This window comes from Anarrhichthys ocellatus, unplaced genomic scaffold, assembly GCF_004355925.1.
Source record: "Anarrhichthys ocellatus isolate YVR2014 unplaced genomic scaffold, GSC_Weel_1.0 scaffold7, whole genome shotgun sequence".
NCBI lineage: Eukaryota > Metazoa > Chordata > Actinopteri > Perciformes > Anarhichadidae > Anarrhichthys > Anarrhichthys ocellatus.
The window spans coordinates 10,252,931-10,277,663 of record NW_022280037.1 but is presented as its reverse complement, the minus strand read 5'-3'; the positions used below and the strand labels follow the sequence as shown (position 1 = coordinate 10,277,663).

At 42.6% G+C, this 24,733-nt stretch overlaps 3 protein-coding genes across 3 annotated transcripts; 2 read left to right on the top strand and 1 right to left on the bottom strand.

Annotated features, from left to right (window-relative positions):
- The first annotated feature begins 417 nt into the window (after positions 1 to 417).
- Positions 418 to 6,948, top strand: slc39a9 (solute carrier family 39 member 9). The gene is made up of 7 exons (XM_031847053.1): positions 418 to 1,009; positions 1,233 to 1,341; positions 2,584 to 2,787; positions 3,055 to 3,129; positions 3,519 to 3,604; positions 3,889 to 4,023; positions 4,221 to 6,948. Exons 1-7 carry the CDS (start codon positions 914 to 916, stop codon positions 4,452 to 4,454), a joined length of 939 nt encoding a protein of 312 aa, XP_031702913.1. The 5' UTR covers positions 418 to 913; the 3' UTR covers positions 4,455 to 6,948.
- A 565-nt stretch (positions 6,949 to 7,513) lies between these two features.
- plekhd1 (pleckstrin homology domain containing, family D (with coiled-coil domains) member 1) lies at positions 7,514 to 18,053 on the top strand. Its single transcript, XM_031847051.1, has 13 exons — positions 7,514 to 8,067; positions 9,607 to 9,700; positions 9,890 to 9,979; positions 10,358 to 10,434; positions 11,158 to 11,249; positions 11,333 to 11,385; positions 11,993 to 12,087; positions 12,177 to 12,270; positions 12,655 to 12,857; positions 14,133 to 14,265; positions 14,804 to 14,948; positions 16,077 to 16,220; positions 17,062 to 18,053. Exons 1-13 carry the CDS (start codon positions 7,913 to 7,915, stop codon positions 17,217 to 17,219), a joined length of 1,533 nt encoding a protein of 510 aa, XP_031702911.1. The 5' UTR covers positions 7,514 to 7,912; the 3' UTR covers positions 17,220 to 18,053.
- ccdc177 (coiled-coil domain containing 177) lies at positions 17,566 to 24,082 on the bottom strand. The gene is made up of 3 exons (XM_031847047.1): positions 23,367 to 24,082; positions 19,253 to 22,647; positions 17,566 to 18,068 (listed from the first exon to the last, which is right to left on the bottom strand). Exon 2 carries the CDS (start codon positions 22,633 to 22,635, stop codon positions 20,107 to 20,109), a length of 2,529 nt encoding a protein of 842 aa, XP_031702907.1. The 5' UTR covers positions 22,636 to 22,647; positions 23,367 to 24,082; the 3' UTR covers positions 17,566 to 18,068; positions 19,253 to 20,106.
- Between the last annotated feature and the right edge of the window lie 651 nt (positions 24,083 to 24,733).

Below are 24,733 nucleotides of genomic sequence, written 5' to 3'. Positions count from 1 at the left end.
AAGCATTTGTTTGTATTTAAAATTAATTAAAACATTACAGATATTCTATTATGACCTCATAAATATACTGAAACGGTTTATTCATTTTCTTTGAATATTTCGTAAAATGTTCTTCCAGTTGGGGATTTAATTGTACTTATACATTTAAACTGCTGTTACTAATCTTTTTCAGATTTTAATCCACGTTTAGTCCACGAAAAATGATATATATTATATACATTAATTAATATAAAATAAAAACAATCTATATCAAAGCTAAACACGGCCATGCTTATATCTTGTTTATTTTGTTGTTTGCTTCTGTTTATTATTTTTAAGCAACAAAAACAAACATTTGTCATTCTACTTCCTACTGTCGGATACGTGGCAGGTTTGCGTCGACAGGTTGAGGGTTCAGGAGATGAGTTGTGACCCGGAAGCACTTTATTGCAACACCAAACAAGCGGATGTACCGTGAGCCAGTTCGTTAGCTAGCCGCAAAAACCAAGTCGGTTGCAAGTTGCATTATTATTATTATTATTGAGTGACAGTTGAATCTGGAATAGACAGTGCACGGTGACGGATGTTTGCAATCATTCGTTAACGTGTCAGGATTCATCATTTGTGAATTTTGAGAGCCGGACAGTTACCGAAGCTAGTTAGCTTAGCATTGCTAACGAGGCCAGAGGCTGTAGCGTATCAGTTTAGCGTTGGTTGGTTAACGTGGATGTTTTGCAGCGAGCTGAACTGATACCAGATACAGAGGGACGTGTATTTATGCATTTATTCAACAACTGTTCTTAACCAACAGCTACAGGTTGAATGCATGTTATTAAACTTGTCAAGCAGTATATAAAATACCGTGTTAAAGGTACAGCTGCAGGTTTGTTTTTGATGGTTTAGAAGATTAAGCTGAAGATAAAAAAGTGCAGTCATGGACGATTTTAGCTCGATCAGCCTGCTGTCTCTTGCGATGTTAGTGGGATGTTATGTGGCCGGGACGATACCTTTAGCAGTCAACTTTTCAGAGGTAAGTCTAAGACACAATAAGCTTTAAAAATGTGCTTCCTGAAAGCTTGCAGTAACTTTGACCATGTTTCAAAACTTACAGGGAGGTAAAAGTTCATCTCTGTCGGTGCCTGTTAATCTAAAGAAGCTGTGATTGCATGAACTCTGTGCAGTCATCAGATCATCCATTGCTTAAAAACAATGAGACTTTTGCTGATGGTTCCTCTGTGCTTGTGTTTCTCCAGGAGAAGCTGAAGCTGATAACTGTGCTGGGAGCAGGGCTGCTGTGTGGGACTGCTCTGGCTGTTATTATTCCTGAGGGGGTCCACGCACTTTATGCAGAAATACTGGAAGGTAGACGTCACCAAGACACTGATTCACAAATGTATTAAAGGACTACCTAGGAACTGTTTATCTAACTCTCTTGGATGAAGATGTTGTTGCATTTCATTATGTTTGAACCAGTAATTTGGCGTAATTAGGCTACAATTTGATTGTTTTAGTCAATAAATTGTTAGAAAATCATGAATAATGTCTGGCGCAATATAACAAAGTCCAAAGGAACCTTCCTGAAATTGCTTTTTTTATCCAAAATACAAAAATACCATGTAGACCAAATGTATTGTGATATATCAAAGACAAACCCAGCAAATCACTTAATCAATTAACTTAAACAATGAATTGATAAACAAATATTTTGCTGATGAATTTCTGAAGTTTCCTAATTGATTAATTGACAAATCTTTTCAGCTGTCAATCAGATCTCAATCACCTTTATTAAGGATAATTCACTCAGCGTCAGTGCTGCTCTCCAGTTATTCCCGGGTACATGTAATAAAAACAAACTGAGGCAACTAAAGTATGTCAGTGGGAGCAGCAGTCTGTCCACATTTAAGTTTGAAAGCCTGAAGACTAGTTTGTCATCTTGTAGATCTGCTCCACTGTGTTCAGATGGTGTCACAGTAATACTGAAGGCTACTTTTAAACACAGTCGGTTCAGTTATTCCAAAAAATACGTGGAATTGTTTGCTGGTTTAACATCAGTTAAAATCAGTAAAGCTCTGTGCTTGAAACTTATTGGACAGCATTTTGTACGTCGTCTTTCAAAAGGCGCTTTAACGATAAAGTTTACTTATTTACTAAAACTATTTCCGGCCAGGGGCGTCCTGGTGGCCTCGGGGGTCTTCCTCCATTTCCTGTCAGTTTTCTACTGTGTACTGTCTAATTAAAGAAACTTTAATATCTTTGCCTCTTTTCCAGCATTTTAGACGCATTCAGAGGAGACACCAGAAATAGAAAATATATAATATGAAAACATTCGTCTGAGTAGACTGTAACTGTTTGTCTTTTTCAAACAGAACAAAGTTCAACAAGCTGTAAAGAACAACTAGTGGACGTCTGTTCTTGCACAACAAACTTAGTCAAACATAGATGTTTGTTTTGTGATCATTTGTATTGACAGGTTCCTCTGTGTCTCAAGCGAATGCTCCGTGGATTAGTGATGGATTCTGACTGTATTCAGCAGAGTAATCGGGTCTTTTTTAACAGCCCATGTGCCTGCCTCCTCCTGCTCTCTCCCGACCTGTGTTTCTGCAGGTGCACACCACAACCACGGCCAGGCTGGAGCCGTGGAAGTGTCCGAGGCGAAGGGTGAAGCGGACGCGGCCCTGAGTGTCGGCGGGAAACACGAGCACAGTCACGAGCAGCTTCACGCCTGCATCGGAGTGTCTCTGGTTCTGGGCTTCGTCTTCATGCTGCTGGTGGACCAGATAGGCAGCTCTCATGTGCACAGCACAGAAGGTCAGTGTTACAAGAGACAGCAAGCACAACTGTTAGGGCACCCAAAGCCCTCGTATATGTGGAGAATTAGTTTGTGAGGATGGTGCTTGGTGACAGCAGCTTTGTCATTAGACTCATCAAGTGGTAATCTTCTCCGGACCAAACTCCCAGATGCACCCAACATGTGACGCTACACAGTTCTTACTCAGTGTGGAGACTTTGTTCTCTCATTATTACTTGGTTCTACTTTTATATATTTCTTAAACCTAATATACATTTCTTTTTTAGGTTTAGATCCAGAGTCAGCAAGAGTCGCCTCCTCAAAAATCACAACCACCCTGGGTCTGGTGGTCCACGCTGCAGGTAGGTCTGCTCTTGAATATTTATTGTCTCATAAAGATGCTTTATAAGACGTTTTATGTTCAAATCATCCTCATTAGTCTAAATCACAAATTGGTGCTGTGATAGAGAATGGCCTTCTTAATATACATAGATATACATAGATGTGATCTTGTGTAGTTACATTTAATGAACACTTAACTGTTATTCTCTGCTACACCTGAGTTTACGTGTTGAGAATCCCATTTTGAACTGATCTTAAGAATTACTGCTTTATGGAAAATTAAAAAACAGAGCGTTTGAGCAGTAACAGTTGCTCTCTGTCTTATCTTTTTGCGGTTTTCACAATATTAGAACCTCGTAGATGTTGTGCAGATATGAAAGATGTCTCATTGACTGTCTGTTGTCTCCAGCTGATGGAGTGGCGCTCGGAGCTGCTGCCTCCACCTCTCAGACCAGCGTTCAGCTCATTGTCTTTGTAGCCATCATGCTGCACAAGGTAATAACGGCTCATATCTCGTACAGTAGATCAGCGCTTTTCAAGATCCTTTTTAAATATCTAGTTTTATTGGATACGCATTTATGTACTTTACCGTGTAGCAGCAGTAGAGCTGAAACAAGGTTATTGTGATCGGCACTTTAACCTATTATTTCGACTTTGTATCGACCAAATGATAAATCGAGAATTTATTGGCAGATCAAAAGATAATAGAAATGGAATTGTTAGTTGCCGCTCTAAGCACATGTGAGCCTATGTGAACTCTACTGCTCTGTCGTCTACAGGCCCCGGCAGCGTTCGGCCTGGTGTCGTTCCTGATGCATGCTGGTCTTGAGAGGAACCGGATCCGCAAACATCTCCTGGTCTTTTCCCTGGCAGCGCCCGTCCTGGCCATGCTCACCTTTTTAGGCCTCAGTCAGGTAAAAAAATGATGCAACCCTCTCCTGGAGGCAGTAAGTGTATTTGTTGTTTACTTTGAAATTTAAAACCAGTTTGACCGGTGAGACTTCAGGACTCTCTACAAGAGACGGAGGGAAAACCTTTCTCGGTGGAACACATTTTTAACAATTCCTTTGACATTTTCCCTCACACTGTCTTTGTGTGTTCCCCTCCTCAGAGCAGCAAGGAGGCCCTGTCAGACTTCAACGCCACCGGCGTCGCCATGCTCTTCTCTGCTGGCACCTTCCTCTACGTGGCCACCGTTCACGTCCTCCCTGAGGTCGGGGGCGGCGGCCACAGCCACGCCCCCGCAGGAGGGAACGGAGGGAAAGGACTGAGCAAGGTGGAGGTGGGAGCTCTGGTGTTGGGCTGCCTCATTCCTCTGGTGCTCTCTGTTGGTCACCACCATTAGACCCAGACTGCAGGACGGATTTAAGACAGGTGTACAGGGGAGGGAAAGCGGAGACAGAGACTTCAAACATTGTGGATCTAAATGTCTTGTTGCTTGTTGTCTGCTGATGGACCTCGCGGACCAGACTGGTGCTCATTGCGGGGACATCTCATGACTTAAACAGGGACTGAATGACGGTAGGGAAATCAAGAGTTGCTGCAGAGACAACGGAGGATCACGACAATGTTTTATCTGACGGCGAAACATCTCACAGCTGCTGTATGTGTCCATTTATTCCACCAGAAAGCCCTTTTTAAGAGACACCAGTAGCTGTTTATTTCGATCATCGTGGAGTTTTCAGTGTTGCATTGTCGTGCTCGTTCAAAGTCAAAGAACCAACCCGGATTCAACACGGGGATGTTTTACTAGGTGGCAGTTGCCCAGTGAGATTTAGATTTGAAGAAGCCGCTGATATCAAGAAAGCAAACTCTCTTTTTTAAAATAATTGTACAAAGTGTAAATCTCTTTGCAACAACTCAGATAGATGTGAGCTGATTTTCAAGTGCCATAGTAGGAAGATGAAAGCGATCCCTGAAGAGACGGCGCCATGAGGACGTCGCCACAGAAATAGAATAGGAACGCTACACATAAACATGGCCGCCCCTCTGACCACCCTGCTACATTGATTTGAATGTCCCTTCTACTATTTCTATTGACATTACAGTTAGTCGTCAACGTTCCCGACTTATCTTTCTGACCGACGGAGATCTTTTTCTGGCAGCCGACTATGAAGCAGGATGAGAGATCAGCTCGAATAAACACCCAGATGTTTGTCACGCACGTTTCTTTGTCTCTTGAGTTTGCCTTTTGTTTCTTGGCCTGACGGGAAGCTTTTCTACGATGCGGATACTGATGATGTGTTTCTCGTCGGTTCAAACCCGAGTCCTGAACGAGGAGAAGACACGACCAGCGGCGCAGCAGTCACTTTTATTTTTAGTTTCTGGACGTGCTTATCTTTTGTTCTGTTTTACTTTGAGAGTAATTATAAATAGAAGTCGGAGGGGAAACAAATCTGTATAGAATTGTCTTAATTGATTGTATAGAGTGTTACTAAGATTATCTGGAGGCGGAGGGATACTTCAGCAGCTCTGAATGAATAGTTTGCCTGACAGAAGGCATTAAGTGGATGAAACCGTTTAGGGACCATCGGCTCAGGAGAACAAACATGTTACAGATCCAGGCAGGAGGATTTTCAACAAATTTTTTCTTCTTTTTTTTGGCTTACTCATTAGTTAATCATACCTGAGCAATAATCGTACGCATGGAATCGGGGCAATGTTGTGGCAGAGTCTGAAATGGCTTCATATGGTTTGCCTTCATCCTTAAAGCGCTGGTCATGTGATTCAGATCGACCCTCTGGAACGCAGCCCCCCCCCCCATCTCTGCCTCGGTACAACTAAAACAGTAACCGGTTGATGCATTAAAGCCTAAGTAGGGACAGGACGGGTGGATATTGTGAGTATTACTGTATCACTGTGCCTGCTCATGTATATGTATGTATGTATGTATGTGTGCTGTACAGAGTAACTGCTTCTTTCCACAATCATCACCATCATGATCTCGTGTGAGACGGAACTGCTGACTCACAAACACATTGTTTCTTTTAAATCTTACATTTTTGGACATGGATGGACGGCTCTGACACGAGGTGTCAAACGGTCTGAGGAGTCTCTGTTTTATGTATAAATTGAACGTTTTCTACAAATGCAACTCTTCAATTAATTCCAAGTTATAAGAAGAGAAGAAGAAGAAACCTGCCGCGGCGTTTTAGAGAGGAAGGGTCGGGTCGCATGCAGACCAGCAGCTGCATGACTGTTTTATTTGTTGTGGGACGCTGTGTGTGTACAAAAGGGAAAGAACTCCACTGTGTTGCTTCACACACACAGCCCCATCATGTGCCAGTTCATCTACGTGTTGCATCAGGATCCCTGCCGAGATTTGGCTTTTACATCTTCCCATGTCTTTATGATGTGATTCCAGTGTCACTAACTGGAGCATCGTGGTTATGATTGTTGGTTAAAACTTTTTAATGAATGAATATGAAGCTTCATCATGAACATTTAAAATACTGGACCATCACATTTTGAGTGTCGGCACTAAACATCTTTGATCAAACATGCGTATAAAATGAGAAAATGTAACTGTAGAAACTGGTTAAACTTCCCGATATCTGCGGGTGGAGTTTGATGCTTCGTCTCCCACACAAACAGGAAGAGATGATGGCACATGTTGGGGCTGAGTGGAGGTTTTGGATCAGTGGAGTTTCAGGATCAAGTCAATATTTGTAATGGTTTCAGTGGGGGTGTATCTTTATTTCCTGTCTTTTTCTGTCATTCCAGAATGAGTCTGCCTTATTTCCATACTTTTGATTGTGAAAATCAGTTGTAAAGCGATGTGTTTTATGACGACTAAATTAAAGTTTTTTAACTGGTGAAAATGTTCTCCTATATTTTGATTGTTTAAGCAACAAATGTTGCAGTAACATGTCGGCTACCTGTTGATTTTAACAGGTAGAATTCATCACTTTTTTAATGTATTTGATGCCAGTTTATAGAAAGCAGTTTTCCCATGTATGAAGATTTCTTGTATTCATCAAGGTAAGAATTTATGAATTCCTATCATTCCGTTCGGTCACATTTTTAACAAATTGTGTGATTTCCCTTAAATTAAATGTTGATTCGGAGTCATTTCTATCCTGACGGGATGTTTTTCACATGAAAAAAAAAAGTCTGCAGGCTCATCCTCTTCTCTGTTGAGGCTGAGCTGTCAATATCTTTATAATCTGCTGTCCGTCCACTCCAACACATGTAAATTAATCTGATACTCAACAAAGCTGAGCTGCATGTCAACCGCTCTGACTCTCCATCCTCTTTAGCAGGAAGTCGTGCAGCCCCGCCTCTGCCCCAGATGTTCTACTAATTCACGGATGGAGTGAGTGATGGACTGATGGAGTGAGTGATGGAGAGTTCATACCTGCCAAGAGCTGGAGACCGCGGCGACTCCAGTAATCTGAATAACAGCTTTTACCGGCTGGAATGTATTGACCGGCTTCAGATTTAGCAACTCACTCCTAAAGCTGCCCTCCCTCCCCCATCGCCTCCCAGTACCGCTCCACTTCCTCCCTCCCTCTTTCTCCCTGTCATCCCTGGTTTCATCTCGCCGTTGCTGTGCGGTCAGTCTGCCTCCGGCGTGGTGAGCGTATTGACGGCCGCATCATTCCACCCTGCTGAGTTATTGGGACAGTTACTTTTCTGTCTGTGTGTTGAAGCTGTCCCTGCAGCTGTCCGTGCACCTCAGTGCCTGTGCATTGGGTGTTATCCAGCCAATTGTTATTGACAGACTGTATTATCCATTTTTTCTATTTTATTGATAGCTTTTTTGTTTTGCCCAACCTCCCAGGGCGTGGAAATCCAGAGAGGATGTTCTCATCTTCGTCCAGAAACTCTCTGTTCTCGCCCTGGTTGTCCATGGAGCAGTCGGACTCTGAAGCGTTGGACATCAGCACCAAGGTGCAGCTGCACGGGGTGCTGTGGAAGAGGCCCTTCGGACGGCCATCGGCCAAGTGGTCCCGCAGGTGAGGGAGAGGTGTGAGTCACCTGGTGGTCTTTATCTTTTAACCTCAGACTGAGCACTTTACACTGCAGTTCTGGGGAGAACTTCTGCTTCTCTGCTGCGTATTAAAACCTCGTCAAAAGCTACATTAACTTTAAAAACAATGGGTAAAGTTCAAAGGAAATCTGCTTTTTCTTTAATATTTAAAGAGTTGACATTTATGGTGGAGAACATTTTTCTCGTTCCGGACATAAAATGCTGAATATTCTTAGAGAACGGTCATATTTTCCTTCCAAGGAGTGTCACACGATACTAAAAAGTGAATCTTTGCTGTGATATATTTAGAAAAAAAATGCTTATATTGACTATTGATTTGACACCACAGGTATAAAATATTGTTTTTCTACTTTTCTGAAGGCAAAAACTATTTTATTTGCTTTACAGCTGCAGTTGAAAATATCTGTAGTGACTTTTCCTTTTAGAAAAATCTCACAAATTACAGAAAATTCTGATTTTTGTGACAGAAGTTTAGATTCCACACAGTTCCTTTCACATCCCAGTGTCAGTGTGTCCTGATACGAGTGTAGCTCTGGATGTTAAAATGCCTGGATTGGTACCTTATGTCATGATAATGCTCTTAGTTTACGTAACAGTTAAAACGACAGTACACGGTGGATCCAGAGAGTCCATTTGCTGTACACTCTTATTTCCCATCGCTTGTGTCATAAAGGTCAGAAGAATTTGGTTTTGTTCGGTAAACGCTCATTTGGTTTCCCGTGCCAAAGAGAGATTTCAGGGTATTTACTTTTGTCACCAGCTTTAAAAAAAAAAAAAAAAAAAAAAAAGGAAGTCGTTCGTTTGAAACAAATCTGCCAATCAGTGCGATGACATTTAGATGTGCGTGACCGATTGAAAGACTTTGAATGAGCTGAATAGTTGACAGCCGTCCCTGATTTCACACATTAGGGTCGTCGTCAAGAGTAAAACTCAGCCGTATAACGTCTTCCTAAACAGAAAACCTAAGTTATCAACCGGAGGCACTGAGTTTGAAAAAGAAGAGCGACAAGAGGGTCTAAAGAAAGATGCTTTTGAGGTGCATTATGGGAAATTAAGGATGCAGAGTTTTTGAAGCTGGAACTTAGAGTCAGGATATCTGGGCCTCTGCTGCGGATCATTTGTATTTCTTTAATGCTACTTACTAACTTTTTATTGTTTCCAAGTTAATTCCAAAGTTCCTTTAAAACGCACAATGACAGGACATGGATGTGATGAGTAAAGATATAAAGATCAATAAATAAAGATCAGAACAACTGATCTAAAGAATAAAATACAACCGCAGCAGCAAAAAGCAGCTCGTTCACAGGAGGAACTTTACAGGTCACTTGTTATCGATGAGATGAATCAAATAATTACATATAAACAGAGCCAGGAGCATCGACTAAAATGTATCAGGGAATCAAACAAGTCACCTGCTTTTGTTGAGAACATCGGCAGACGTTGGTTCCTTTCAGCCCCTCAGGATTCACTCACTGCTGCTTTCATTGTCTTCCTCGGTACAAAGATTCTTCATCATCAAAGACAGCTTCCTGCTCTACTATGCGGAGAGCGAGAGGAAAAACTTTGAGACCAACCGGTACTTGAACATCCACCCCAAGGTGAGCCGCTGCATCCTCTCTGAACGCCTGTAAGATGGTGGAACATGTGTGGCTGTTGTTTTATTGGATGACTACGTGCACATAAAGATTTAGGAGGATTTAGATTAATAACTAATGTGTTTAAGTCACTTTTTTTTGAACTGTATTATCCAGAAACATTATAAATAATGTGTTGTGTTTCTGTCACAGGGGGTCATTCCTTTGGGAGGATGTGTGGTGTCAGCAAATGAAAACATGGGCATGCCGTTCGCCATCGTGGTCGACCTGGAAGACTTCACTGTGAGACCCTGATCCTGTCACATATTCACTCCATTACTGTATCAGCCTCACAGAGGTTTAAAGTATCATTATTAAGACGGACAACCAATTTATGCACACATAGCAACACACAGTGTCACAATTGATTGCATGACAAAGCAGCTTGCAGAGCCAAGCGGAGTTGGCTCTTTCTAAACTGTACTTTTACAACTGTAATGGCGTGAGACATCAGCTTAATCCTGCAACAAATGGGACACATAATGGAGTGAACTTAACTGCACACTGAGACACAACAGTGTTACATACATTTTTACTGTGTCAGCAGCCTAAAGATATTTTACAGCCTAAGATCTTTATTGACAATCTGCTGATGTATAATTCTGTGTATCCGTCCCCCAGGGCACCATCGTCCTGGCCGCTGAGTCTGGGGAGGAGCAGGTCCAGTGGATGGAGATGCTGCAGGAGTCAGGGAAAGTGTGAGTAGTCCACTGACGCAGACAGAACATGACTCTAAAAGCTTCTTTCTTTGAATTGTCATTGGTTTATAGAATTATTTTGATAGCAGAAGTTTTTGTTTGTCGAAAAATCAGACGATCCCAAAGTTGTCGGTAATTTTCAGCTCAAACTCGAGACTTTAAATTGTAAATGTTCGAGATAACGGCCTGACTCAACCACAGCTGTCACTATAATGTGTAACGGTATCTGATCCTAAACAACCAAAATAAGAATGTTTAACAATTTATTTTGAAATTACGTTTCACTTTGTCTGCTGCAGCTTTTAACAGTACTAAGAGTTGAGGCTTTGAGCTAAATGCTAACAGCATTACATGTAAACTAAACGGTTTACTATCTTAGTTTTGCGTGTTAGCATGCTAACATTTGCTAATTAGCACTAAACACAAAGTACAGCTGGGGCTGACGGGAATGTCATTAGTTTTCCAGGTAATTGGTCATAAATCAAAGTATTGGACAGATTGAAACTTTCACTTGATGATGGAGCTTGAAGAAAAGTCTGAGGATCAAAGTGTTTATAATCAATATAATTATAAATTATAATTCATCCTCTGGGGAACATAATAATCCGACCAAGAGTCGACATGTTTTTGAATGGAAACCAAAATCTTTAGGATTCCTCCTCAGTGAACCATGAATGTCTGGACATATGTTCATGGCAAACCATCTCTGCGTTCACCCAACAGCACGTGGAAGAACGCCCAGCTGGGGGAGGCCATGATCGAGAGTCTGGAGGCTCAGGGGCTGCAGCTGGCCAAGGAGAAGCAGGTGTATCTGGGTAAACATGGACGGAAGTCACCGCAGCTTTTTAAAGGCTTAACAAGCTCAGACCGTTTACAAGAAGTTGTTTTCTTTCTCCAGATAAACTGATGGAAGAGACTGAGGAGCTCGGTCATCAGAGAGCACAGAGAGAGGTGAGACCATCATTTACTCCACTGGTGTCATCGCATATCGGCAACAGTATGTTAGGTGGAAAGAGTTAAGTTGTAAATTTATGAGAACAAACTCAATTTATGAGGAAATAACTTGGAATATTCTCTGAGATTAAAGTCAAATTTAACAGAAAAAGAAAAAAACCTTACCTCACCACAGCTTGCTGTGTGTAATGCCTGCAGTGGATGATCCTAATAGAATGACACTTTGCAATCAGATAAAGCAATAAGGAAATGCTCAAACTCCAGAATCTCCAAATAATCATAAACTTCCATTAATTAAAGTCATTATTTCCCAGAAACCAAGATGACTTCTTCAAAGATCTTCTTTAATCCAACCAGCAACCAACCAAAAGCCAAAGATATTCAGTTTACTTTGATATAAAACACAGAAACACAAAGCAAATCAAAGGTTTTTGCTAAATAAATGACCTAAACAATTAATAAATTATCAGAACTGTTGTAGAATCATTTTCTGTCTAACAACTACTTGATTCATTCTTTCACGTTGTATGTTGTCGCTGAATCCTTTTCTTTTTAAAGATTTGTCACACTGCTCTTGTTTGGTTGATCATTAACCTCCACACAGGAGCTGGAGCGTCTGAACCAGGTTCTGGAGGAGGAGAAGCTGAAGTTTGAGGAGGTGGTGGTGGAGCTGAAGGCGGAGCAGGAGCATATCAAACTGTAAGAAAATATGTTCCAGTTAAGGTGAACTGCTACCGATTTACAATTCACAAGTCTGTAAATATTCTCTGCTGTGTGATTGGCGGCAGAGACCTGGACGGCACGGCTCAGTCCCTGAAAGGTGTTGAGAGTGAAAAAGAAGAGCTGAGCAGTTTAACCGTCATGCTGCAGAAATCCATCGAGGTATGATTAAAAAAAAAAAAAGGAGCTGTTTAGGTGTCGGTGGTGTTTATCTAATCTAACTCCCGGCCAAAAAGCAAAGACGCACATTTACTAAAATGTCAAACGATCCCCTTAACATAAAAATATCATGACTTATTCTCTCAGAATAACAAAATGTTACTCGTTTAGAAATGTAAGCAGAGGGGCTGCATCTGAAAAATAATTAAAAAGATAATTTGTGATCATCGTTAATAAAAAGCCGACAAGGTTTCCAGAGCTTTCAAGCAAGTCATGAGTGAGATACAAGATTGTTTTTGTTCAAATAGACAGGAAGGTTATTTATTTATTCATTATTATTGGACATTTTTCCAGTGTAAGGAATGAATCTGCTGTTTTGCCCTGCAGGAGCTCTCTCAGGAGAAACAGAGAACTCTGGAGCTGCTGGGGGTGAAGGAGCAGAAGGAGACCGCGACGGCGGGGGGGAGCTCAGCCTGCAGGGAGCCCGAGGTCGGAGAGGATCTCGGAGAAGTGCACCTGCTGCAGGACCTGAAACACATCGAGGAGCAAATGAAGATCCTGCTGAAGGAGAAGGAGCAAGCTGTCATCAAGTGAGTGACGATTTAGAGACAGAGTCAAACATCAACACTGGTTATCAAAATCTTCAGAAGTCCTTTGTGTTGATTTAAAGTTAAAGGCTTCAAATTCTCGGAGTCGTTCGGTTTTTCAGGCTGAAAGCTTCTTAAGAAGTGTTTTTCTCACAAAAATGACTGTATTTAAAGTGTCAGGGTCTCACTGGTTACCGCATCAAAAATTGAAAGGAATTGAAGGTGATATCGGCTGACAAGAGCGCTCCGGTTAAGTTGTGGCACCCAAAGGGTCAAACACTATGTGCTAATGGCACAGAGGATGTTACTGCTAGTGGAAATGTGTATTGATCCCTAAACAACCAGCCACATTGATCAGCACCAGTAAGTGGGATATTACAGGCAGCTGCTATCGACTGTGCAGCTCTAATGTTCTGGTGCGAACACTGAAATATCCGAGCCATTACGTTGTGTTTCCATGAGCTCTGCCTTCACTCTCCTCCTCCTGACACATACAGCTGCAGCTGCATGGAAAAATACAAACATAAACCCGTACAGAATAGTTTTCTTATCAAACTGATGCTCACTTGCTTTGCAAAACAACAGTCCTGCAACAAATACTGGTTAAAATATCAGTTTGTGTTGAGACTATGACTTTAGTTTGCATTTTGACTCAAATCTATGAGATGTTTTTGAGGCAGTTAAATTAGAGTCTATACAAGTATTTTTATTGAAAACACATACATCCACTGATGCAATGTATTTAGTGTAAAAAAATATCTTTCGTCCTTGAAAGGTGTTTTTTTTATATATTTTGTTCCGTTATTTACATTATTGAGGAGCAAAAGTAGCAGAAAGACCAGAAACTGTAGTTAAAGAAATGATGGTAAAGAATTTATCACAGGACCTTTTTATTGGTTTGTTATATTATAAGTTTCCAAAGTGTTAAACTATTCCTTGAAGTGTCTCACAGAAAGCTCTGTGGTTCCTGTTTTAACCTTGAAATCAAATGCCAGGTGTGTGTTTGTGTGCATTCCTCTGTGTCCTGTAGAGCTCAGTGAGCACAGCATGGCACCCAGCTCTGCAGTCCTGACGGTGAAGGCCACCAGAAGCACCATTTACAGCTTTTTAACGGCTTTACGGCTAAAGCTTTGAGCTTTGAAATGGGTTTAAATAATGCCAAAATCATTTACAATTGCCAAATCTGAGTTATGAACATGTTGTCATTAGGATAAAGATATGCATGACGTGTCTCTATGTTGTATATGATGATGATGATGTTGTGTGTTTGTCGCCCAGGCTCAGGGACAACGATCAGCGGGCTCATGTCCTGCAGCAGGAGAGGGAGTACTACTCTTCTCAGGCTCAGACGCTGCAGCAGTCGCTCTCTCAGCTCACTGTGGACAAACAGCAGACCGAGGCCGAGCTCAAGGTAAGGAAGCATGACTCAGTTGCTCTCAGCTGGCATTACTCAGCAATAAATCACTGCTCAAAGTCAGTTTGAAGGTGACCGTATTAATCTGTTTTTCATTCATATATTTTATTTATGCAGCTTTCTGGTCAATCATATGTTCTGTAAAGTGTGTTTCCCAACATGAAGGTGTGAAGATGGTTTCAAAGCCTTTGACACAGAATTCTACATCTGAAAAGTAGTCACTTCAAGAAAATCATCCCTGTTTTCACATTTATCATGATAATAATAATTATAACTATACAGATGGACAGGCTTGTAGTGCTGCTTTCAGTTCATCCTGAAAAATGGTATTCATTTTGAGGTGGTGTGTCCTTTAAACGTCACGAGACCGTTTGAATTTTAATAAACTGACTTCTTCAGCTGAGGAAAATCTTTCCTCCATCACATCAGCTCAGTTTATCATTAAAAGCCCAATATTTCCACATACAGATTCAGTATATCGCTGTAACCCACTCAGTTGAATCAACATCCTGTGTGTTTTCCCTGTGTGTGTTAGGCGGAGATAGAGTCTCGGGTGGAGCTGGAGAAGAGACTGAATTTGGCTGAACAGGCTCTGCAGGACCTGGAGAAAGGCCTGGACTCACTGGAGCGGACCAAAGAGACCGACGAGAAGATGAAGGGCGGTGTGACTCAGCTGAGGAGTGAGTGCATTCACTGGGACCTTCATATCCCATGTCTAATATGTGCCCCAACATTGCATTTAGTTCACATGAGGACGGCAGCCAGAATATAATCAGTATGTCCCAGTAAAATAGGTAAATGAATCTGCATTTTAGTAGGTTTATGCATATTATGCTCTCTAACGGGTTTAGATACAGCTTTAAATGTTCTTAAACACACACAAAGTACATCATCTGATCTGAGACTTGCACCTGTGTGACTGCCCTCCTCTGGATGGAGTTTGTATCACATGTTGATCATATTTAGCAGATATCAGTCAAAGATAATGAAATATGTTTAATGTTCTTAATTCCACAGAACATTTAGACTTTTATTTGATGTCATTTAATCACTAGAAATGACCAAGCATTACCAATCCAACTAATAATTATCTAGAGTCTATGAAATGTCACAAAATGCCTGCTATCATTCCTCGAGGTGATCTCTTCATATAGTTTATTTTATTTTGAACAAATGTCCAAAGACAGCTGCAACAAGGTATTTCAGCTTAAGAAAAGATGACGAAACTTATTGAATTGATTATCAAAAACGTTGCTAATCTTTGCAGCTCTAAAATGCTAAACTCTGAGTTTACTCTGGGCTGAGTAATAATTCAATATTCCTATTTTCATGTCTCCATATAATCTTATGGTAAAGTTTTAATATTGAGCTAATGGTTCATAGTTCTAATGTCAAAATATAATAAAAGTCACACAGACTGACTGACTTTTTGGCAATATTTAGGATTTTGTTCCAGTAAAAGCTACAATTTCAATCAATGGGATGAACACAAATGTAACTGTTTTTCCATTATTTTTAACACTTTAGTAACATATTTATATCTGTGTCACATACTCTAAACGCAAGATCCGCTTACATTACTTCTCTGTTCCCATACTTAAGTCGCACAATGACACAGAAGTACACAACAGTAAGTGGACTTTGCCTTTAGAGTATGTTTATATTTTATATCAAATTATTTTTGTCCATCTGAAAATTACACATTTAGGTTTTGCCACTAATAATAAACTAAATATCAGGCTGTGGCCTGAAAATGAGTGTGTGTTTATGCGTGTTTGTAATGTGTGTGTGTGTGTGTGTTTGACCAGGATTCTTTGAGGAGTGCATCTGTGCAGCGGAGATCGAGGCGAAGCTTCCATCGATAATGAAGAACGCCGTGTATCTGCACAAAGCTGCCGCACGCAGGATCAAGAGCTGCCGCATCCAGAGGAGAGCCTCCAGACGCCACTGGTGTAAGTCTGGTCATCACACAGGAATGAGCACAACATGAACTCCAAGGACACGCCAACATAGCTGAAGACTGAATTCATCCACATTCCCAACAGACATGATACACGAGGCAAACCTTGGAGAGAACCTTGTTTATTTAGGTCGCTTACCAAATCAAATTCAATTTTTTATTTTTTTGAGTGATGAATTTCATTGCTCTTTTTTAATAACATTTGGCCAGTTTCTCTGTTAATGATCTTTGGATTTGATCCTGAATTGTGAGGAAATTTGTGAAGTCTGTTTCAATATGAGCACAATAAATTAGTCATTAATAGTTTGTCAGATGTTTAACAATGGTGCTTGAGATTTCTCTGCAATGATGGTTTACCGTTTTTTTCAACATACTAATCTATGACTTTTTTCGACATGCTATACTTTGACTTTTTGTGATTTTGTTGTATTTTTTCGACATGCTATACTATGATTTTTTAATGACTTTTTTCGACATGCTATACTTTGACTTTTTGTGATTTTTTTATTTTTTATTTTTTCAACATGCTATACTATGATTTTTTTTGACATGCTATACTATGATTTTTTTTGACATGCTATACTATGATTTTTTTAATGACTTTTTTCGACATGCTATACTTTGACTTTTTTTTTTTTGTATTTTTTCGACATGCTATACTATGTTTTTTTTTTACATGCTATACTATGATTTTCGACAGTGGCTTTTTGTTTGCCATGCTTTGTTTTACATTTTTCCACGATATATTACGACTTCAAAAAAGCATGCTATACTAGGCATCTATTAATAGCTATGAGTATCTAATTGTTTTTTTCTTCTCCCTGCTGTTACAGTAAAGCACTCAAAGTCTTTTGCTGCAGCCAGTCCTAATGACGACAGCATGGAGGAGCTGCGAGAGACGGCCCGACGACTGACCTCTGACAGTGACTTCAGAGAGAGCGTGTACAAGATCATTGCTCGTAAGGACGCCACGAACAAAACAGAGGACTGAGAGGAGAGACAGCATTGTTAAGGGGGGAGTGAGTGATTTAGAGATCCTCTATGTTCCTCTTTCTTGTACACAGAAATCTGTTAAATGTCATCAGCCCTTTTCCACCGAACAGTTCCAGAAACTATGGAGCCAAAAGAGGAACTGTTTTTGCACATTACTGTTTGTGGTCCTGTCGAACCTGATAGATAGAAGACCCGATTTGATTTAGCAAAAGAGTAATTATGAGTGTAAACTACATGAACGTTAGAAACATTGCACTATAGTAGTGGGACTCTAGACTCCACCGGATAAGATATGTTGTGATGATACTATTACTATTGAACAGATAGCACACACAATGCAAATCCATCTTGTAAAATTGTTTTTATTCTCCTGGTTTTGACTGTATGCACAGATTGTATCATTTACATGAACAGAGGCTTTTTGAAAACTACTCGCCTATTTGTGTTAAATTGACCATTTCATTATTGCTACAACTGAAAATCTGTCCTTGACGCAGCAACTCAATGTAAATCACTGACATAAGCATTTTGGGATAATGTACAAATTATAACTTAACACCAGAAATGATACAGAAAAGAAGCCCACATGTTAGGGTAAGGTGAGAGGGTTCATAGGGACCGAACAACATGCCTTGATGCGAATAAAGCTGTTTTTGAACCTTGTACATGTCATGTCATTTATGCATCTAAATAGATAGCACTGTTAATAGTTTCAAATGAAAAAAAAAACTCTTGATATGGATGTTTCCATGAGAGGAAAGGTTTGGTGTTTTCCACTTGATAAAGTTCAGTGTGGGAAGAGAAGGAGGATTGTGGGTTACATCACCAGCTTGTTCATCACCAGCACCTGAAGGAAATAAAATGAGAATGTGATCAATATGAGTAACAATACAGTATGTCGAAAAAAAGATAATGAACAAATCTAGTATAGCATGTCGAATAAACATAAAATTCAAGCATGTCGAAGAGTCATGAGATACTGTCGAAAAGAAAACGTCATAAAAGTCAGTATAGCATGGCGAATAATAAGTTCATAACACAGTATACCATAAAGTCATAGTATAGCATGTCAAAAAAACAATTAAAAAGTGATGGTATACAGTATGTCGGAAAAAAGTCATTGTACAGCATGTAATGAAGTCATAGTATAAGTTTGTTGAAAAAGCTTCATTAAAGACAATATAGTCAAGTATAAGAGTATTTTAAAAAACATCATAGTATAGAGTGACAAAAAAAAGGCAGTATAGCATGGCAAAAAAGTCACATAGTATAGCATAAATTAGTCATGAAGGATGTCATAAAAAAGTCATACTTATTGTTGGTTAAAAACAATGATCATCTTGTAGGAACAGCGTGGTCTATAAGCCTGTCAGTCCTTTGCTGCTCTAATGCTGCGTTTCAAATTCAGCCTGGCTTTTATCTCAGTAGTTAGTGACGTTAGCAGGTATCAGGCTGTCTGAAATGCTGCGGTCCAGTCTACTTCCGGGCTACAGAGGTGCTGCAGGAACTGCGGCTGACTGTGTTAGGTGACAGTTTTAAAGGATTTCTGCCTTAATGAGGAGAAGTAATGCTGCCAAATGTTCCCCGCCCAACACAGATGTTGGTGTAACGAAGTAAAGGCTTGTTATTTCCAAAGAAGAAAACAGAATGAGCCACCAGAGAGGCAGGCAGTTCCCTCATATTCCCACGCACTCTCTGCTCACTCATTCACCTTTTGCTGCTCCATCCTGACTTCCATTGCTATGGCAATGCCTCCGTACGTGTCAAGGCAAAACCCCATGTCTATCTCCCTTTCCTTTTAATCTGTGAGATTGTAGGATTAGCGCAGCCAGAGGCCTTTCAAGCCTGTTGCTGGCTTGCATGTTGCCTCATCATGAGTAGATTGATGTATTTTTTCTCTGTCTAGTCAGGGTCAGTGTGATCGAGGGTTGTTGTGTTTCTTTTTTTTTTTTACTTCAAGCGCTGAAAGAAAACAGTATGTAACAAAACAGAAGGGATTGCATAACATGTGAAAGCAATAAAAACTCGTACCTGTTGACCTTGACTCGGTCACCAGGCGGTTGTGTTGGGAGCAGATCGACTGGTCAAAAGATGGCGGTCTCTCAGAGCGCTTTACTGTTTATTGTAATCTGACATGAAGAGGGGGAGACAGAGGGAGTCCTTGAAGGGAAAAAGACGGAGAGTAGAACAACCCTGCAGCAGGAATCTGTGTCCTCTGATGCTTCATCAGCATGGGGCTCGTGCACACGGCCCTCCTGCGCTGCATTGTCAGCGGCACAGACAAGTGTCCAACCCGGGGCTTTATTTCTATGCTATATCTAGCTGTGTCACAGTGCGAGGACAAAAAGATCCTGCATTTACTTTGGGGGGGGAGTGGAACCATTTGCGCTCGATTTCCCCCTGCAGGAGTGCTCCCTTAAAAGCCTCTGCAGTTGTCATGGAGTTGTGCTTCCTGGTAAACAATGAGTCTTTTCATGACTGCACAGCTTTCAGTCCAGTAGCTGAGATAGACGGCACAGAGGGCAAAGAGAAAGAGCGGGGAGGGGTTGTGTCGCTGCACAGGGCAGCTCTCTTCCTCTCATCTAATATGAAGTCCACTGTACGTCCCGTACAGGCTTTACTGTTCATTTATGTCAGCTGATTAAGTTTGCAGTCTCATTACATCCATGATGCAAAATTTGGTTTGCTTTGAAAGGATCTATGATAAAAAAAAATGATGGTCAAAAAGGTCATCGAACATCGATAGGGTGACGATATGTAAGGAAACAATAACACTGTGGGTCTTTATGAGAAGAAGGGTAAAGCTGTTGGGTGATGAGGGCCATGATGAAGGCAGGCATCAAGCACATGACCACAAGTAAGGGGTCCACAGCAGAGCCGTGGGTTTATTTCTCATCCAGGCTGGCTTTGAGTAGAGCTTCCAGGGCCATTTTATCAAACGTACGCATGTTGGTCTCCTCGCGCACTTTGTCTCGCACATGAAAGGAGGCTCGGGCCACAGAGCGAGCGCTCTCCAGCACCGCCCTCTTCTCCTTGAAGATCTGCTCGCTCTTCTCCAGCTTCCTCTCGATGGACTGCAGCAGCTCCAGACGCCTCTGCTTCTCCTCCTCCTCCACTCGCTGCCTGTTGACCCTCTGGAGTTTTTCCTTCTCCTGCCGGGTGTTGACGGCCCGCTGAGCTTTCTCTCTGGCCCTCTCCTCGGCCACCAAAGATGCCTGCTGGGCCCGTTTCTCCGCCTCCTTCACGCGAGCTTCCAGGAGCTGCTGCTGCTGCTTCTCGCGCTTCTCCGCTGCCTTGCGTGCTTTCTGAATCTGCTTCTCCTCGCGCTTGGCCTTTTCTTTCAGCTCCTGCCCTCGACGCTCCACTATCTGTTCATAATTCTCCAGGGAGCGGCTGAGCTTCTCCTCTGCTGCCCTCCTGGCCTCCTCCCTCTCCTCCTGCTCTCTGCGGGCGATCTCCTGTATCAGGGCGGCGTGGCGTCTCTTCTCCGCTTTGTTCAGACCTCGTCTGTCCTCATGGCTCTGGTGCTCCTTCTCTTGCCTCTTCAGCTCGGCCATGGTGAGCTTCTCTTTCAGCAGCAGCCTCTCCTGCTCCAGCATGGCCGCCCTCTCCTCCTCCAGGGCCTTCAGGTTCTGCTCCTGAAGAGCCTTCTTATGCTTCTCCTCTCGTGCCGCCTGCTGTAACCTCAGCAAGCGATTGCGATCTTGCTGCTCTGCGAGCTCCCGCCATCGCTCCTCACTCTCCTCGGCCTGTCGCATCTTGGCAGCCGTCGACAGCCGCTCCTGCTGGCTGAGTCGTCGCTGCCGTATCGACACCTGGGTCTGCCACACCCGCTGGCACTGGAGCACCGCGCGCTGCTTCTCCCTGTCCTCCTGTTCTCGCCGTAGCTCGTCCATTCTGCGCTCACTGTCCCACTGAAGGTGAGCCACGTAGCGGGTCTGACTCATGATGTCCTCCTCCTGGTATCTGGCGAGCATCAGAGCTGCGATCTTGCGGTCGCGCTCGGACACGGCCTTCAGGCCTCGGCGCCTCACCTCCCTCACTATGCGCTCCACCTTCTGCGTCGTCTGCGGGGAGTGGCTCAGGTCGCCGAGGCTGAGGCTGCGGCCCATCAGGGAGTTGAAGGTGGCCATGGTGCGAGCCCGAGGACTGGAGACTTTAGCCCAGTAATCTCGAGCGCCGTCCCAGCTGTAAGAAGAGGAAGCGCCCGACTCTGATGAGGTGCATGCAGTAGTGGTTGTGGTGGTGGAGGTGGAAGAGCAGGCCGGATCCATCCTCCGCTGTAAGGACTCCAGCGAATGGCTTTTTCCTGGCACCTTGGAGTCAAGGCCAAGGTGTCCATTGTGCTGAGAGAACGGAGCTCCTGTTACGCCGTTCAGAGGCGTCCCAGAGCTCTGAACTGCCGGCTTCTTCACTGATGATGATAATGTGGAGTTTGCTCTAGGGAAGGAGGGGGTTTTCGGTGTCGATCTGGGGAAAGTGTTAGAAGATTTACCGCCTGAGGACTTCATGACTACTGGTGGAGGGCCGGACGAGAGCGGCCGTGTGGTTTTTACTTGTTCGGGTGAATGCTTGGCAGATCCTTGGAAACCACCTTTAAAGGATGGTGTAGAGGTTGTGGAAGCAGTTTTTGAGGACTGAGATTTAGGGGATGTACTTGAGTTGGGAGCTTTAGATAACAGAGCCGAAGCTGCTTTAGATGTTGGACCTGATGCTGTGGCTCTAGAGGCTCTATCAGGGGGTGAGCTGGAGGTCACCGGCCCAGATTTATTTGGCTGAGAGGAGCCAGAGGAGGCTTTGCGCTGCTGCTCCACAGCAGAGGGTGACGCAGTGCTGCCGGTATTGACTGTCGCCTGCAGAATCCTTCTTTTTTCCTCCCTAACAATCCTCTCCCTCTCCTCCCTGCACTGCCTCAGTTTGCCGTGCCGGTCTCTCTCGTAGACTTCGAACAGGCCCGTCGCAACACGCATGGAGCGGCCGGGAGCCTCCCGGGCGAAGTCAGCCAGTGGGCGGGGCAGAAGCTCCACGGGTTTGACCCCACATCGTGCACACGCCTCCAGAGAGTGAGGGCTTGTCAACACGTAACGGCTGCCCTCTGCGACTGGTGAGTCAAAGTTGTACAGGTCCAGGTGCAACTTTGGCGACGGATCTCTTGCAGTCGGAGTCTGTGGTTGCTCAGGTGAGGGCGGCCCCTGAGAGGCGCCGTCTGGCTCCGCCGGGAAAGCAGTGTGGCAGGGGCTCGGCTCAGAACTGCCGGAGGGCGGCGTCTCGAAACCGGCATCCCCATCATCCTCTGTTGTCGTGCCATCGGCCTCTTCTGGCAGACGAAGGTCTTCAGTGGCCACAGCTGGCGTGTCGAGCTGTGGACCTTTGCACTTGTTGTTGCACTCCTCAGCCTCCGAGGGGTCGACCATAGTTGGCTGATACTGCAGGTAGAGAAGAGGGTAGGGGTCGATGTGGGGGGGGGTTGTATGATATGTGAGGGGATGTGAAAAAATAGTGGAAAGAGGTTTCAATTAGAGGATTATAGCATTCAGTCCAGAGCGTAAGAGAGATGCAGTCTGTGGGGGAGGGTCACAACGCATGTTCAGAGATGCATGCATGCATGAACACATATTCATGCACTGATTTTTACACCAGATGAGACATTTCCCCTTCAGGGAAGTGACATAAGACACAAAAAAACACCAGAGTCCTTTAATAGAGAGTCTATTTTTGGCAGTTACTAGGCTGTGAAGAATTTGATTACTCACAGCCATATTTTTCACTCTACACCACACAATCGACCTAAGAATACATTTGAAATCAAACCAGGTCCTGCAACATATATACTATATATATATTACTCATCAGTGTATAAAAAAAGCTGGATTTAAGATCTACTCTGCTCTCTGCTCACCATCATGGACTCACACCTCACAAACAGTAAAGGCCTCGACTTTTCTGTATCAGCAGCACAGAGGCAGAACACATCTGAATATCACAAACAACTCAGGGTCAAATTCTAAGACAGATTATATTAGACCTGTTTAGCTGCAGTTTGCTGCTGTGTATCAAAACAATATTTACTATATTTTACTGTGGTTTCATCCCGTGGTTTGGTTGCATTTCATGCGGCGTCGCATCACAGAAAACACCCACTGACCTGCCAGTTTGTAAAACGTTTTCTGAACCGGTGCTTTGTTCCCCTTGAATCCGTGCAGTGCCCCTTGTTCCCTGCATAATATCAGGTTTCAGGGAAAAGGCTGCGGCCGTCGACCCAACGATGGAGCTTCACATCGTCGCGACCTGCAGCGACTCGACAGACAGACGGAGCCTTTCACAGCCGGTCGGTCTGCTGAGCGGCGGGGAGTAAATCTGCGCTCTGCAAGATTAAAAATGGCAAAAAAAATAAATAAATACCCTCCAGAGAGAAATGTTCACGACACGTCGAAAATAATCTGCTATCCAGCTTCCTCTGATCCTCCCTCAGCAGAGCGCATCGCGTAAACATCAGCGGTCTCCACCTGCTATTCAGCAGCATCCCTCCATCTCAGCCTCCTTAGCTCCGCCTGCTTCTGGCAAATATGCTTTAAAAAAAAATAAAAATACGGTCTGCACGCTGTAATTAACCGAGCGCTCGCACACTCAAATTACATGCTTTTAACATGTGACAAAACATTGGCCTAATGCGATAGCCTCGAGCACAGATCCTCCTATAGGCCTGTGTTTCAACCAGAGATGTATACATCTGACGTGTCTTAATTATATTGTTATTCAGTTTCCTATATTATTCACCGCTTTAATATTTGCATTTAAAGCAATATACAAATACAAGTAAAATATATTATATGAAAGTCGAATCCATCTATAAATAGATGTTTAATCTGTGCAGGATTTTGATTGTCTATCAAAAGTCACATCACCGCATGTAACAGCTGCCATCTGCCACCCTGCTTTAAGTGTAAAATAAAATATACTGCAATTACTCGTACCAGCCACGAGAGGGCACTATAATATAATAGATACCATGCCTTCACTTTCTCTGCAGACAAAGGAGGTTTAGCAGCCAATCAGCATCATCACAGTTTATCTGCGGTGGAACAAGTTTTCAGATCCTTTAATTAAGGAAAAGCATCAATACCAAAAAAGAGTTACAAGTATGTATTATCATACTTATATGTAAGTACTATCACCTACATTTACTTAAAATATCAAAAGTAAAAGTTATTATATTGCTGAAAAAAAGCCCCCTGTGAGTGTTTTACAATTATTCATAGTATTATTAGATACTTATTACTGATGCATTCATGTGTAGTTTGTATCTGATTTGAACTAGAGTTTTGGGTAATTTTGTATATTTTTTCCAAAACAAAAAAATACAATCTACTTTTAAAACATGATGCATTGTTATGTTTTCTATGTATAATCTCAGTCTGCAAAGTAACTAGTAACTACAGCTGTCAGACAGATGCAGAGTAGAAAGTACAATATTTGCCTCCTTAATGTAGTAGAGTAAAACTTTGAAATAGC